The 16478-nt window shown below is 35.3% G+C and overlaps 3 protein-coding genes across 3 annotated transcripts; 2 read left to right on the forward strand and 1 right to left on the reverse strand.

Moving 5' to 3' along the window:
- The first annotated feature begins 1704 nt into the window (after positions 1–1704).
- LOC111211806 lies at positions 1705–5512 on the forward strand. The gene is made up of 2 exons (XM_048758419.1): positions 1705–5008; positions 5111–5512. Exons 1-2 carry the CDS (start codon positions 4725–4727, stop codon positions 5451–5453), a joined length of 627 nt encoding a protein of 208 aa, XP_048614376.1. The 5' UTR covers positions 1705–4724; the 3' UTR covers positions 5454–5512.
- A 4583-nt stretch (positions 5513–10095) lies between these two features.
- On the forward strand, positions 10096–12810 carry LOC125587294. The gene has a single exon (XM_048757532.1). The coding sequence runs from the start codon at positions 10096–10098 to the stop codon at positions 12808–12810; it is 2715 nt and encodes a 904-aa protein (XP_048613489.1).
- Positions 12811–13268: 458 nt separating this feature from the next.
- LOC111211803 lies at positions 13269–15993 on the reverse strand. The gene is made up of 2 exons (XM_022713087.2): positions 15692–15993; positions 13269–13700 (listed from the first exon to the last, which is right to left on the reverse strand). Exons 1-2 carry the CDS (start codon positions 15983–15985, stop codon positions 13677–13679), a joined length of 318 nt encoding a protein of 105 aa, XP_022568808.2. The 5' UTR covers positions 15986–15993; the 3' UTR covers positions 13269–13676.
- Positions 15994–16478: the final 485 nt, after the last annotated feature.

Below are 16478 nucleotides of genomic sequence, written 5' to 3' on the forward strand. Positions count from 1 at the left end.
TAGTTTTTTTTTAGAGTCTATCGAGTCTGCATTTAGTCTGCATATGTTTAGAAGAGTCATTTTTATTCATGTGGGGGATTGTTGGAACAATAAAGCCAATGGGCCTTATTAAAATGTGAATAACAAATGATATGGGTCTGAGCCCATCAGAAATGTTAAATAAATGAAATGGTGAAGTGGGGAAAGTCCCACATCGGCCAGGAGAACAAAGTTTGAGCTGTTTATATATGATCTCATGATATCATGGGTTAAACAGCTTGAGAGAGGAGAGGGCTCCCCACGCGCGCCGCCACCGCCGTCCGGCCGGCTCGGCACGGCTTGGGCTTGGGCTTGGGTGTCGGGCCAGATAAGAATTATTCTTTTTGGACCAAATTAAGCTCAACGTTTTGCCATTTATTTCGGAAAAAAAACAGCATACAATTTTATTTAAAACGACAAGTAGTTTGTTTAGAAAATAAAAACGCCATGCATGTTATCCTTTCGAAAGTTTTAAAACGAGATAAGAGAGAGTCTTGAGGAAGAAGTTTCGGAACTCAACTTCCCTCGATCTCCGCGAGATTCTCGCCCACGTGCAGCAGCTGTTGCGGGAAGTGGGTCGTCTCCGTCTCTTTAAATATCGCATCTCATCTCCATTCATTTCTGAACTTTTTCACTGCAAAATACCAACAAAAACTCCTACGCGTAAGTCTAGAGAGTGTTTCGTAGATTATTAGTTCGTAGAGGTTCTTCACGAGTGCCGCGTGATAACCTTACATGGTTTTATCCTGGGACTCATATTCGTACAGATCCGTCGCACTAACGGAGCGAATATTAAGAGTTAAGGAAAGATATTCGTCTCGACTCCATGGTTTCGTTTCCATTTCGGTTTGAATCGTCTATTTTTTCCTTAACATCGTATTTATATTATCGTTTCTGTCGAACCGGTTTTACGGCTTCTACATAGTTTTCGGGGTGTTTGTGTAGATCATCACCGGCTGACTATGGAGAAGGTGCTTTTTTTATGATGTGAGAGTCTTTGTTGAGTTTTACTATTCCGACTCCGGTGCAGCGGTTGTCATTATGTTCTTTCCTTGGATGGTGGTCGTTGAACGTTGAGCTGCATTTAATATAGGAAAAGATAAAGTAATGTTTTGATTGAATATAGGGTAATTCTCCTAAATAGTCTTTTCTAAGTTTATGTCTCAAAACTAGCTCCTCGGATTGAAAGTCAGGCGACCAACACTGTCATCATCTCCGGCGAACAACTCTGTCATCATCGTCAGTGAATAACACGAAGCTTTAATTCTCCAACGACGCCTCTCGGTATGATCCAAAGTCTAGGGTTTTGATATTTAATTATGGGGCTTCTGTCTTCTATGATAATTGCTTGCGTTTTATATCTACTTGAGAACTAATAAGAAGTGTACGACCGACTAGATCGATTATGAGAGACCGGCAACTATTTTCTGGCCTTTTGCTTATCTTAGCTTTCGTTTCGCTCTAGAAACTTTGCTACTGTGACAATTAGATTAGACGGTATAATTTCTATTTCCTCGGAAAACGTTTTAATAGTTTCAAAGATTTGGATCTCTGATTAACGTAGTTTGTTGATTGGATTCTCGTTTTTCTATCCAGGTGTTGTATGAATCGTTCGATGAGGCATTTGATGCTCGCTGGATTTTTGAAGAATGGCGAATACGAACGTATTGTGTACATACACCTGCATTGTATTTTGTTTATGATTCGGATTTGAGTAAGTGAAGTTAGTTGTAATGTGTTGCATTTCATCATATAGATGAGTCAAATCGAGAATGTTGGTGGAAGTTTGAATCAAATTTGAGTTAGTGGTAGTGTAATTTGTAAACCTCACGTTATAATGTTGAATAGTTGGTCTTATGATGCAAATTGCTTTCTTAGTAATAATTTTGAAGTACTTTGAACCTCTTTAAATGGAAACCCTGCTCTCTATGAACGGATTTACAAAGGCTATTAAGTATGCATGATTTGTTTGAATCTTGCTCTAGTTGTTGAACTTGAGTTGTTGGTGATTTATCCACTTTTGAATAAAAGCTTCTTTGCTAAGGTACCCCTTTATTTGGTTCAGGTGTATGGAAGAATGAGCATGTACTACAATGTTAATATTGTTCAAAGAATGAAGAATGAAGTAAAATTGGAAGCTTTAGACGTTTATGTTTAATTTGTGAAAAACTGTAACTTTTTTAGGATTTCATTAAACTTTTTTCAGGAAGGATATCAAGAAAACTGTAACTAATTGTTATTCAATTTAACCAAAAATAAGAAAAAAAAACTGGGTTCCGAGGGCAATAGAACTTGGAGCAGTAGTGGTTTATTCGCTTGCCTAACGGTGGATCTTTGTTGTTAAGCAAAACAAAAAAGTATATATATTAGGATATCAAGTAACATATTCAGGAAGGACTTCCTGAAAATTTAATATTTAATTAAAAAATAAAATGTTAAGATAATAAATAACATATTTATGAAGACCTTCTTGAAAATTTAGTATTTAATTAAAAGAAAAATGTTAAGATAGCAAGTAAACTATTTAGGAAGGGTTTTTGAAAATTTAATATTTAATTAAAAAGAAAAATGTTAGAATAGCAAGTTAAAATGTAAATATTAACAAAACTTGCATATATATCATATTTAGGATATCAAGTAACATATTGAGGAAAGGCTTCCAGAAAAATTAATATTTTATTAAAAAAATGTTAGGATAGTAAATAACATATTTAGGAAGACCTGCCTAAATATTTGATATTTAATTAAAAAGAAAAATATTAGGATAACAAGCTGAAATATTTAGAAATGGCTTCTTGAAAACTTAATATTTAATTAAAAAGGTAAAATATTAGAATAGCAAGTTAAAATGTATATATTAACCAAACTTACATATATCATATTTAGGATAGCAAATAACATTTTCAAGAAGGACTTCCTGAAAATTTAATATTTAATTAAATAAGAAAATGTCATGATAGCGAATAACATATTTAGAAAGGCCTTCCTGAACATTTAATATTTAATTAAAAAAGAAAATGTTAGGATATCAAGTAAAATATTTAGGAAGGGCTTCTTGAAAATTTAATATCACAATACTAAAAGCCCCATTTCCTCAAAATCTAGGCTGCCACGTCACCTAAAATAATCAGCCACTCACAACATTTGGTTTCGGGCTGGGCTTCGATTTTGTTTCAATGGGTTTGTTTTGTTTTTCGGTCTGGGCTAATGGGCTTCGTCTGGTTTGTGTTACGGCTTACTCCTTGACTTAAACTTAGATCTACGGAGGCAAGTCGCGAGTCTCTCCTTCTCTTCCCCATTTCTCTTCGTCTTCTCCTCTGTGTTTTGATCATCCCATTCTTCACGATCGGTTTCTTTCAATCAATTCCGCCATCAATTTCTTCTTTATGGTTTCTTTTCATCTTCCCCCTTTCGTCCTTCTTTATATATTGTTTCTTCCCCCGTGTACAAATCAAAACCCTAGAAACTCAATCGATGGCAATGAAACCACATGGGAAGTCGATTGTGTCCTCCGATAACGACGAAAAAGTCGTCTTCTTTAAAGATCTCTCGCTGGGTCCCCACGAAGCTCAGTTGCGGTTTCGGCTCATCCATTTCTGGGAGGCTTGGAATTCGCTAAAGAAGACGCTTATTGGCATGGAGATGCTACTCATCGACGAACATGTTATAGTAATTAGCCGTTTTTTTATCATTTCGAAAGAAGTTTATGCTTATCGTTCTTCACTTACGTATATTGGTTTCTCTTATGTTGTTATTCGCTGGGAACTGTTATTCAAGGATTCATTTCCCCAGGGCGTATCGAAAAATATCTGCCTGAGATGAAGCGAGGATCTGTTTACAAACTCAACAACTTCTACGGATCCAGAAACAAATCAGTGTTTCGGGTTGCTGATCATACCGTTACAGTGTCATTCTCATGGAACTCGGAGTTGACGGTTCTTCTAGACTGTCCCACTCATTTTGATGCGGACAGTTTCCGGTTCCATTCATATGAAGAGTTTCAAGCTAACTGCGACCTCAAAGGAGACCTCTACAGTAAGCTCTGTGATTCCCAACGTTATTTTTTAGTTGAGTTTCTTGATAATTAGAATGTTGCTTAGATACGTAGATATGAAATTGGTTGAATCAATTTTTTGGGTTTGTTCAGTATTCTCTGAACTCGGTCCTCGGATTTTATTAGTTTTTTTTTATCGCCGTAGAAGAAATATATGCTTAAAAAAAATAAAATTATAAATACCTGTTGTTTTCATATTAGTATATTTAGCATTGTATATTGAGAGACATGTGAAGCTCTTGCGAGGGTACAGAGTTATTAGCCTACCTTTTATAAATAAAGATATCTGTCGAGTACGTAAAAACTTGGATTATTAGAATTGCTTAGATTCTTTTAAACTTAAAGTTTATAAAATGTGTAAGACAAAAAAAGTTGACAATATTAAAATATTTTTTGCTGTGATTCATTAAGTTAATGAATTTTAATTTAGATGTAACTATTGTGATGTTTATCTAGATGTTGTTGGCCACATGAAGTTGGTTAATGGTCAGAGTATCGTTGAGGCACCAGTTCTTGACGAAGTGGAGATAGCAAAAGCTAGGCGTGTTCTGATTCATATCCAATCACATGAGTAGGTGTACATTATTTTTTGGAAACTACTTCTCTTTACTCCTATTAACTATTTAGTATCGTTTTTTTCAGTGGATCGGTCATGAAGCTCTACCTTTGGGATCAGGCTGCAAGAGACTTCTGCAAAAAGTTCAAGTCGTACGAGGACACACCCACTGTGTTACTGGTCACGACCGTTAACACGAAGACTCTCGGAGGTTCTGATTTTTATCTATACTATAGGTCTCTTACAGTTATATATCAGCATTTTGTGTTCTTTAATGGGTTTTTTCATTTGACAACAGGTACTCTGGCCTTGAACTCAATGTCCTCTTCGCGTGTGTTTATGGACTACGATGTCCAACCTACCATAGATTACTTCAGTTGGTAAGCGTATATGTGTTTTGCTTTTACTCTTTTACTCAATGAAGTGCTCGCGTTACCTCACTGCGTTGACTGACTAAATCAATTATTTTTACTCTGTCTCAGGTTGGGCTCTAATCCCGATATTGCTGAGCAGGTTAATGCAGAGGTAGTCACCAAACGTGAGACAATGACTATAGGGGAAATATTCTCCTACATCGAGCAGGAATCTGCAAAGGTAAATTCAATCTATATAACTTCAATCGCTAAGAGAAATTTATATTCCTATGCAAATTCGCAGGACGCCTTCTTTGAGTGCACGGCTACGATCGATGACGTAGTGCATGGTTCTTCTTGGTACTATATTGCCTGCAGTGGATGCCATTCTAAGGTTAGCAAAGGTCCAACTTCGTTGATCTGTACAAACAAGAAGTGTGGAAAGGTTAACGTATCTGGTGTTCCACAGTAAGAACTCTAACCTGGACTTCAATTAAGTTTTTATTGGTATTAGGTTCTCATTCTTTCATAACAGGTACCTGTCAAAGATATCCGTTTATGACAACAGTGAGCAAGCTGTCTTTGTGCTACTTGGTGAAGCTGGTCGTGAGCTGACTGGGAAGCCAGCATCAGAGTTAGTCAGAAGCTATTTTGAGGTAACTTTATATAGGTATATAAGCTCTGAAACGTTTTGGGTAGATGTTGTTTTCTTTTCATCATGCTAAGCTCTTAAACGTATAAGCCTGGCCCTGTTTTGATTGAATGTCAGGCTAATGGGAACGAAGGAGTTAACCTTGAGGCGCCTGTTCCGGAAGCTCTAATCAGCACCATCGGTCAGAAGCATAAGTTTTGTGTCAAAGTTACAGAGCATAACTTTTCTGGTAAGACCCGAGCTCTTATCGTGACCAAGATCCTCCCACTAGACACTTCACCAGACACAGTGTCTTCGGAAGATAACCAGGCTACTGCGACGTCTGAGGAGACATCCGAAAACCGTGTGGATTCAGCAGATGGGAGTAAGAGAACCTGTGACAGTTCTGAGCTGGAGAGAGCTAAACGCCCTAAGTATGGGAACTAGGGTTCTCGTGACACTTCTCAGAGATTGCAACTTCTATTCAGTTTACGTGTTTGTCTCCTTTACAATTGCATGCATGGTTTTTTCATTATGTCTTTGAATTATGAGAGTTTTTTCCTTGGCTATGGTTTCTCTCATTTTGAATTATCAGAGTTTTTTTTAAGAATCATTTGTTATCAAATATCAGAGTGTTTAAATAATTTGGGTCAACATGTTATTTTTTACTTATTTCCATTTGATTGACTTAAATCCAACGAATAGTATGAATATATTTCCATATCGCAAATCCATAAGGTTTATGACAAACCCAACTGGTCCGTAAATACATTAGGATTTACTTACTAAAAAGAGAAAATAACGTTATTGTCAAACACAATTATTAAATGTGTTTTCCTTCACTAACGTAAAAAATATTCCCTTATCTCAATCACTTTAATATCTTTCCTATCCTTTCTCCTAAAGAATTAAAAAAAAACGCTTTCTACTCCCATCTCCATATTCGATTATCAAAACGCTCTGTAACATTTTTCTTCCCCTTCTCTGTTCTTCCTTAGGTCCTTTTACAGTTGTCTACAAAGATCGCCAAACGACTCTGTAAGTGTAACAAATTTTTACAAACAAATGGTATACGAATATTAATCCACCCCTGTAGTTAACAATCTATTTGCTTCTCAGGATAAAGTTACACAAAAATGGAGAACACACCTCGAACACCCCCTTTGGAAACTGCAGGTACAAAAATACACACTTTTGCATATAGTATTGTATTTACCAAACGGAATTGAGAATAGTTCATATGGCTTTAAAACATAATACGTATAAAACAAAACCACAACTCTTGGTTTAGCATGTCTCCCAATATACTTAAGCTAGATATATTAATATGGAGATAACAGGTATCTGAAGTTTTATATTCTTTTACATCGCAAATTATTTTTATTAAATAATAACATTTCAATCTTTATTTATAAAACGTAGGCTAATAACTCTGTACCCTCGCAAGAGCTTCACATGTCTCTCAATATACTAAGCTAAATATACTAATATGAAAACAACAGGTATTTATAATTTTATTTTTTTAAAGCATATATTTGTTCCAACTATATAAAAAAACTAATATATAAGTTGAGAAAATGACAGATATTACTCATAACATATTTTAATATTATGCTTTTAATTTACAACTTTTAATGATGTTTTGAAAAAAAACTTTGGGGAAAAAAAATAAAATAAAAACATTTCGTATTTGAAAACATATAATCCAAAAATATTTTAAAAAGTATTTTTTCCTCCTTAATTTTTTCTGTTATTTTTAATTTTTTTTTAAAGTTTTTTTTATGTTTCTTTAATATTTATATATTTTTTTATTTTTCAAATTTTATAAAATTTTAAAATATATCTACGGTATTAATGTCATTTACCTATTAAATGAAACATTTTGGTAATTTTCCTCCTTATGATATAATTTAGTGACCAAAACTTGAAAATTGTCTATTTATAAGAATAACCCAATTCAAAATGAGATAAAAAATTTATAATACAATTATGATTGACATATTATACATTTGTCGATCATATTGTAGAATAATTACATATAGCCTATAAAATTTAGAACTGAATTACAGATGGGATCCAACTGGTCTACACAAATCTGTTAAAACTTTGTAAGGTTAGTAATCAATTATTAAAAAAACATAAATTATATTCGTGGACTTAATTGTATACTATAGAAAGCACTGTATTTTACTATCATTTTATTAGCGACATATAACAGAACCTGGAATTCTCATATATGACATGTATATGGTTTGATAAACATAAGATAATTCTTTTTGAAATAATAGCATGGTAAAAAAATTAAAAAAAAAACTCTCTATATAGTAAATAAACTAAAACTAACATTTTCTGTATTATTATTGTCTTATATTTTATACAAACTCACTCAATTTTTTGTTATTTTTTATTTTATACATATAATAGAAGCCGGAGTTCGCATATATTATTATTCCATTTTAATAAGAGTTAGTGTTAATAAGGGGAAAAGCATGTATATGGTTTGATAAACATAAGATAAAACTCTTTTAATAAAAACGTGGTAAGAAAAGTAATAATATGTATGTATATAGTCAATGAATTTCTTCTTCTTTGTATGAATGATATGTGTTTTGCTTGCACTCGCGAGGCTAATAATTTTCAAATTTATAGATACATAATCAATTAAAAAATCATTAGAATAAATAATTTTTATTTTTATGAAATATTTAGTAATTAGCTAAATATTAATTTCTAATACAAGATGAACTTTTTAAAATAATTTTCTGCCCTATCTATTATTGCATTATCTGCACTATCTAACTTTCTGCACGATCTATTACCGTCTTAATTATCATATTTTGCCTCAGTTTTTTTACCTATTTTTATTTTTTACAATTTTTAAATTTTGTTATTTTTTTTTATTATTTTCTAGTTTTTTTTAGTTTTAAAAGTTTTTCATATATCTAGAGTATTAGTTTCATGTTACTCTTTTTATTCTTTGTTGCCCTCACCGAGGCTTGCATAATGATCTGAACCGTGACATTCTTCTAAATAATTTTTTATAACGATGAGTATAAAATATACCTTAAACTTTATTTGTGATATGTTGTTTTCCCATAACTTTACAGAAAATAGTATATAGATATATTATAACACCTTCCTAAATTGTATTCGTCCAGAAACTTCTACCGGAATCACACAAAAAAGAAAAAGAGGTCGCCCACTCGGAGCACGCAACAAATCCAAAGGTGTGTCATTATTCTCAAGATATATTATTTTGTACTCCACAAGCATATTATTTTAAATTATGATTATATTTTGTAGTCAATCAGATATGCAATCCACCGACGTTCAAACCCAAATATTATGATTGTAAGTTTAAAAGAATTATAATAATATATTCTTCATCAGTATCTATTGATAAACTAATTGAGTTATCTAATTTAATCGTACAGGTGGCTGTGATAAATGTGACCTTTACGGTATAAAATCTGATAAACCTATAAGCATTATTGTTCCTCAATGTCTTATGCTTATATTGTCTTAAATGGATCGCTTATCATTTAACCAGTGAGACACAAAAACGCACGAGGGATGAGAAAAGCCATCTTGCTATCCAAACGAACGTTATCCCTGCCGCAAGGTAACTATCTCTGTCAACCACAAAACACTAAAGAAACGATTACAAAGCCTTATTTATTCATCTGCATATGTAATACGCATAGGTCTACATGCTCCACGAGAATCCCATCGCTTACACCCAACAAGAACTGGGAAGAAAGGTACATATTTAAAAATACTATTTAAAATCAGTGTCGAGAATGATCACGATATTTAAGAAACCAAATCCGATCAATGTTAGATAATTCTGATGAAAAACTTTGGTTGCCAATAACCTTCAATGCGGATCATAAAAGAATTTTTACTTTGTGTTTTTCAAAATGGCTTCTGAGCCTACAAAATACAGGAAATCATATATATATTATATCTCTTTATAAAATATTAAACGCTTTTTACTATAAAAATACTAACCACAATATGTCTTAACAAATTGAAACACGTTTAACCACAGATAAAGGCTCCACATCTAAATCCGAAGATAACCCCATCGTAGAATGAACAAAATGTGGTGCATTAATGTGGACTTCAGAGAGTACTGGTAAAGAATCCAGAACAGGTGAACTAACCTTCACAATTTGCTGTAACCATGGCCAAATAAAGCTTCCACCGATCAATCAACGCCCACCCCTGTTAGAAGAACTTCTTCAGTATAGGTGGTTTCGAGACGCTATTCGAGTCTATAATTCGGTACTGGCTTTCACCTCCATTGGAATGAAGATGGATTATAGTGTGGTGAATGCTCCCGGACCTTACACTGTACGGATTCAAGGTCAAACCCACCATAGAATTGGCTCGCTTATACCGAGACAAGGCCGACCCCCCCGAATATCTCCAGTTTTATATATTTGATACGGGCAACGAAGTCAGAAACCGTTTAAACGCGATGGGCCAAACCTCAACAGAAGGTAATCTTGATAAGACAACCTTGGCGCGCCTCATCGAGATGATTGACGAGAATAACTGTTTAGCTAAGCTTTTCCGACGGGCACGTGACTACTACGAAGGCAGCGGGCAAGAGTTTAATATAAGGTTGCTCTCAGATAAAGGAAAAGGTAAAGAATATGATCTTCCGAGTACGAGTGAGGTCTCAGGCCTTATCGTAGGAGATATGTCATCAACAATTGGAGTACGAGATATAGTCGTTCAATTCCAATCTGACACTTTGCAGCAGATACGTGACGACCACCCTCTGTACATGAGCCTCCAATATCCTCTTCTGTTTCCATATGGTGAGTATGGATTTCACCCCGAGATCTCATTACATCTCGAAACAGACACCTCGAGAACAAGGCAGTTCCTGACGATACGCCAGTACTACGCTGCTCAGATACAAACACGTCTTAACCAGGGGATGACATTGGTTAAAGGGGATCGTCTCCTCCATCAATATGTTGTGGACGTTTTTACGGCAATCGAAGAAGACCGGCTAAGGTGGGCCAGGAATAATCAAGATGTTTTGCGAGCCGAGCTCTATAGTAATGTACTCGATGCTGTTAGCAAGGGTGACACTGATGCTAAAATCATTGGACAAAGGTTCATACTGCCGCCAAGTTTCACCGGCGGGCCTCGATACTTAGTTGAGAAATACCATGATGCGATGGCTATCTGCAGAGAATATGGGAGCCCAGATTTGTTTATCACAATGACGGCCAATCCTAACTGGAGAGAGATTAAGGAACATCTTGAGATATACAATAGAGACTCTCCCAATGATAGACCAGACATCGAATGTCGGGTCTTTAAAATGAAGTTAGATCAGCTACTGAAGGATTTCAAAAACGGAACTTTCTTCAAGCCATACACAGCAGCTCTCCACAGAATAGAGTTTCAAAAAAGAGGCCTCCCTCATGCACATATATTATTGTGGTTTGAAAAGTCTTCCAGAACACCAAGTTCGGAAGAAGTAGATGAGATTATTTCAGACGAGCTCCCAAACAAAGAAGAAGACCCAGAAGCTTATAATTTAGTGACAAAACACATGATCCATGGTCCATGTGGTGTCATTAATCCGAAGTCACCGTGTATGGAAAATAATGTGTGCACAAAGAAGTATCCTCGGCCGTATAATGACAGCACTTCGATTGACAAATCAAGGTATGTATTATATCGTCGCCACCGGAATGAAAATGAGTCTGTGGTTAAAAGTGGAGCAAATTTAAACAACACGTTTGTTGTACCTCATAACATTAATATCCTAAAGAAGTATGAGGCTCATATTAATGTGGAATGGTGTAATCGTACAAGTGCAGTGAAATACTTATTCAAGTACATAACCAAGGGTGTTGACAGAGGATCCGCAGTTATTGAAAAAAGAAATACGGCAACTACCTCTGACACAATGGCTTCTGGAGAACCAAAGGAAAAAGTGATTAAGCAACGGAATGAGATCCAAGAATACATCGAAGCTCGGTATTTATCAGCTTGTGAGTCCATGTGGCGAACTTTCAAATTTCACATACACAAAAGAAAGCCGTCCGTTGAGAAGCTTATCATTCACTTAGAAGGCGAACATAACATCACAATTAAAGAAACTGACAACCTCGGCCGCATAATCCGCAAACCAGGTATTGAGAAGACAATGTTTACTGAATGGATGGTATTATGCAGAAGGTCAGAATTTGCACGCACATTAACTTATGTGCAAATACCAGAATATTTCGTATGGAACAACAATTCCAAAGTCTGGACTGAACGTAAGAAAGGAAAAACCATTGGGCGAATTGTGGCTGTCCATCCATCAGCAGGTGATCGATACTATCTGAGGATCCTCATTAATAAGATTAAGGGTCCTAGAAGTTATGACGAGCTGAAAACTTTCAACGACGTGAAATACCCTGACTTCAAATCAGTTTGCCACGCACTAGGCTATTTGGACGATGATGTTGAATGGCTCGAGAGTATGTCGGAGGGTGCTAGAACAGCCACCCCATACCAACTCCGTGATATGTTTGTCACATTCCTAAACACTTGCTTCGTTGCAAGCCCCAAAGGACTATGGGAGCACTCATGGAAATCAATGAGCGAGGACATACTTCACAAGAGACAAAGGATCTTAGGCCACAAAAATCTGGAACTGGATGATGAGACCCTAGAGCAATACACGTTAATCGAAGTGGAAAAGTTGATGCGCATGCAAGACCGTTCTTTAAATGATATTAAAGAGATGCCAAAGATCAAACCTGTTTTGCTAAAAGAATTGGGGAACAGTTTGTGGAACCAAGAAATGGATTACGATGTTGCCGAGCAAACACTCAGACATGTCAGTCAGTACAACTTACTTAACACCCAGCAGCGTGCGATTTACGAATCAGTATTAGACTCTGTCGATAAAAAGGATGGCAAACTATTCTTTGTACATGGCGCAAGGGGCACAGGAAAAACATTCCTCTATCAAACCATTATATCCAGACTTCGCTCGAGGAAACAAATCGTTCTCCCGGTAGCTTCTTCAGGAATAGCCGCATTGCTCCTACCAAACGGAAGAACAGCTCATTCTCGCTTTAATATTCCTTTGAAGCTCGATGAAGATAAGCTCTGCAACATCAAACCAGGTACGATGCTCGCTGAACTCATTGAGAAAACGGATAATTTGGGATGAGACACCTATTACGCACAAACATGCCTTCGAAGCATTAGAAAAAACTTTGAAGGACATAATGTCTATGAAAAATCCACACGCAAAGGATCAAACTTTTGGCGGAAAAACTGTTTTGTTAGGTGGTGATTTTAGACAGATCCTTCCGGTAGTTCCACAAGGGAGTAGAGCTGATACTGTCTTAGCTTCGATAAGTCATTCATATCTATGGAATACCTGCCACAAGTTCCCTCTGAAGACAAATATGCGAGTCAACCAGGACAAAAAAGAGTTCTCTGATTGGCTTCTCAAAGTCGGTGAAGGTCGTCCACGATCAGAACAAGAAGATGAGGACGATGGCTACCAAGACCAAATCTTAACCGTCGACCCCTCATTGGTCCAAGAAACTAAGGATGAGTCATTAAAGCAAGTTGTCGATGCTGCGTATGGTGATGTCAACCAAATAGAGGCCTCCTAAAGTTCCTACACCGATAAAGCTATCCTTACACCCCGAAATGATACAGTCGATGAAATCAATGCGTATACAATCTCGCAAACCGACGGAGAGTCAAAAAACTACTACAGTTACGATAGCTTTGAGGTTTCGGAAACTCAATCTAACCAAAATGATACACTATACGCCATTGAGTATCTCAACTCCATGGAGTTTCCAGGATTGCCTTCCCATAAACTCACTCTCAAAGTTGGGGCCCCGATTATGCTTCTGCGAAACATAAATCAAACAAAAGGATTATGTAATGGTACCCGTATGATCCTAACCCACATAGGTGAAAGAGTGCTTAAGGCAGATATAATTACTGGCTCACACATTGGAAATGAAGTTTTGATCCCAAGAATAGTCCTCTTGCATGGGGATACAAAGCTACCGTTCACTTTACGTCGACGACAATTCCCTATCAGATTGTGTTATGCAATGACAATCAACAAAAGCCAGGGCCAAAACTTAAAAGATGTCATCCTATATCTTCCTAGACCGGTCTTCGCACATGGTCAACTGTATGTGGCCCTCTCACGTGTAACAAGCAAAGCAGGACTAAAAATCATCAAAGGCGAAGACTCACACAAACAAAAAGTGAAGAACATAGTCTACAAAGAAATCTTCAACCGCCTACGTTCCCAAGAGTGTAAGAAAAATTGAAAACTCAGAATCTCATTGACGGTTTCTAAAGTGGTTATCTATCTAATAATTCACATTTACATGCTATGCAGTACTCGAGGTACCACAAGAAACGAATCAGAACTAAAACTCATACCCTGATGATGGACACCTGACTACTTACAAGTACGTCTCCCTACTCTACTAACTAATTATTTGATTCGTAACACTAATCTATGTTCACTGATTTATTTAAAAATAAATTTCAGGGTCCCCAACACGAAAAACTCCTTCACATCCATCACCCTCTTTATCGAAAGTCCACCATCTTACTTATAATTTTTTCTTCTATGTTCTAAGACTTTGACATTTGCTCTTAATAATGATAATGACAATTTTGCTTCTAAACATAATTTATAACAAACATAAATTTTGAAGAGATCAAGGTTATTATCTTTGTTTGATTTGTGGGTTGTATTTCTGGTTCATATATGCAAGAGTTGAGTTTCTACAACAAATACATATAACTGATTGACTATACCTTGAACAACCAAAAAAGTTTAACGAATCAATTAAATAACAACTAAAACATTTGCATAACTCAAAATTGATATCAAGACAGCAAATGACACCATTCAACTATTTTAAATTTACATAACAGCTTTCTATGTCTATTAAAAAAACACACTCAAGTACTCTATTCCCCTACAAAAATCGATTGCTCAAAACATTATATTATTCAAACATACTAATGTGTAAACTGACTTTTTTTCCACAATTTAACATCAACTGTTTCATTAAATGTCATGCGTTGCAAATAAATTTTATAAAAAATAACCCGGGCGTAGCCCGGGACCGCCTCTAGTTTAATTAAAAAGGAAAAATGTTAGAATAGCAAGTTAAAATGTGTATATTAACAAAACTTACATATATATCATATTTAGGATAGCAAGTTGAATATTAGGAAGGGCTTTCTAAAAATTTAACATTTAATTAAAAAGGAAAATGTTTGGATAGCAAGTAAAATATGTAGGAAGAACTTCTTAAAAATTTAATTTTTAATTAAAATGGAAAAATGTTAGAATAGCAAGTTAAATATATATATTTACAAAACTTACATATATATCATATTTAGGACAGCAAGTAACATATTCATGAAGGACTTTCTAAAAATTTAATATTTAATTATAAAAGAAAATGTTAGGGTAGCAAATAACATAAGTATTTAGGAAGGTCTCCTAGATTAAGTAGGCGTCTTAATAAACTTATTTTCTTCTGACTTAACTAAGATAAAACAAAACTTAACATCAAACTCATTGCATGATACAATATCGGTTAACCAGAACCCCAAATCCCGTTATTAATTATTTGATTCTCATGAGATTTTTACAAAGAAATGAACTTTAAGTGTGTGTTTGAAGACACCTGATTCTATAAAGCAGCTATGACACCATCGCCGGTGGAAATCAGGTTATCAGCATACAAGAGATCCAGTTAGTTTTCAAATCCAATCAGCTGGTGCTTGTTTCTAAAGTTAATCAGATTAAATGTATAGAGTTATGCAAGCAAGAATCACCAGAAAAGAGCAATGCAAACACACTAGGCAACACAGAAACAACACCACACACTTCATTATCTAAGTAGCGAATTGAGAAAGAGTATCGGATGAACCCATTCTAATGCTTTCCTCTTAAGGTTTGTATAATCAAACAAAAGATGAATCTATAATTCTGCAAGCAAACGCACTATGCACACACTAAGGCTTGGTTCCAAAGATAATATTGATACCTCTTTTTCAAACTCCTTAAGCTGATGAACAGAATCTGCATCAAACTTTTTGTTTGAATAGATCTCAGGAATCGAATCCCTTGAATCTACTCCAAGTGACTCAACATCTTGGTTTGAATCAACTTCTGTAATCAAATCTGTTGAATCTTTCTTTGCCATCGACTCGTTTGTATCCGTCTTTGCGATTGAATCAAACGACTCCATCTTCGCAATGAAAGTTGATACGTCGCAGCTCTCATTGTGCGAGAACGATCTAATAAACTCACACATGTCCACCATTTCCTTTTCGATCATGGCGGTTAGGCCTGGGCGTCCGGGTACCCGTTGGCATTTGGGTCGGGTTTTTCGGATTTTCGGATTTTCGGATTTACGTTTCTAGGTCTCATACTAAAATTTTATTAGTACGTGTCGGGTTCGGATAATAACACTTCGGGTTTGGTTCAAAATTGTATTGCATTATAAAACTCATAAAGTAATCATATATCGTACGGATTCGGGTCGTACGGATTCGGGTTATATCGGTTCGGCTCGGATATAACCAAAGTAAAAAAAAAAATTTTGAAGTAAGACATAAAGAAAAACATCTATTAAATAAAAATTAATCTATCACATATAAAATTGATAAAATAACAATAAAATGTTAAATCAAGCATGAAAACAAACATCATTTGTAAACAATATGTATTGCCTTATAGAGAGTAGACTTTTTATTTCAATGAGCAAACTATAAAATACTTATTTATAACTAATTGTGTACTTAAAGCATTTATTAGAATTTTAATATTTA

The sequence above is a fragment of the Brassica napus genome, chromosome C5 (assembly GCF_020379485.1).
Source record: "Brassica napus cultivar Da-Ae chromosome C5, Da-Ae, whole genome shotgun sequence".
Classification (NCBI taxonomy): Eukaryota; Viridiplantae; Streptophyta; class Magnoliopsida; order Brassicales; family Brassicaceae; genus Brassica; species Brassica napus.

Coding starts and splice junctions, on each gene's coding strand:
- LOC111211806 (XM_048758419.1), top strand. CDS start 4,725: ATGAAGCTCTACCTTTGGGATCAGGCTGCAAGAGACTTCTGCAAAAAG. Junction 5,009..5,110: donor ACCATAGATTACTTCAGTTG/GTAAGCGTATAT, acceptor ACTCTGTCTCAG/GTTGGGCTCTAATCCCGATA.
- LOC125587294 (XM_048757532.1), top strand. CDS start 10,096: ATGGGCCAAACCTCAACAGAAGGTAATCTTGATAAGACAACCTTGGCG.
- LOC111211803 (XM_022713087.2), bottom strand. CDS start 15,985: ATGATCGAAAAGGAAATGGTGGACATGTGTGAGTTTATTAGATCGTTC. Junction 13,701..15,691: donor TTAAGGAGTTTGAAAAAGAG/GTATCAATATTA, acceptor ACAATCTGATAG/GGAATTGTCGTCGACGTAAA.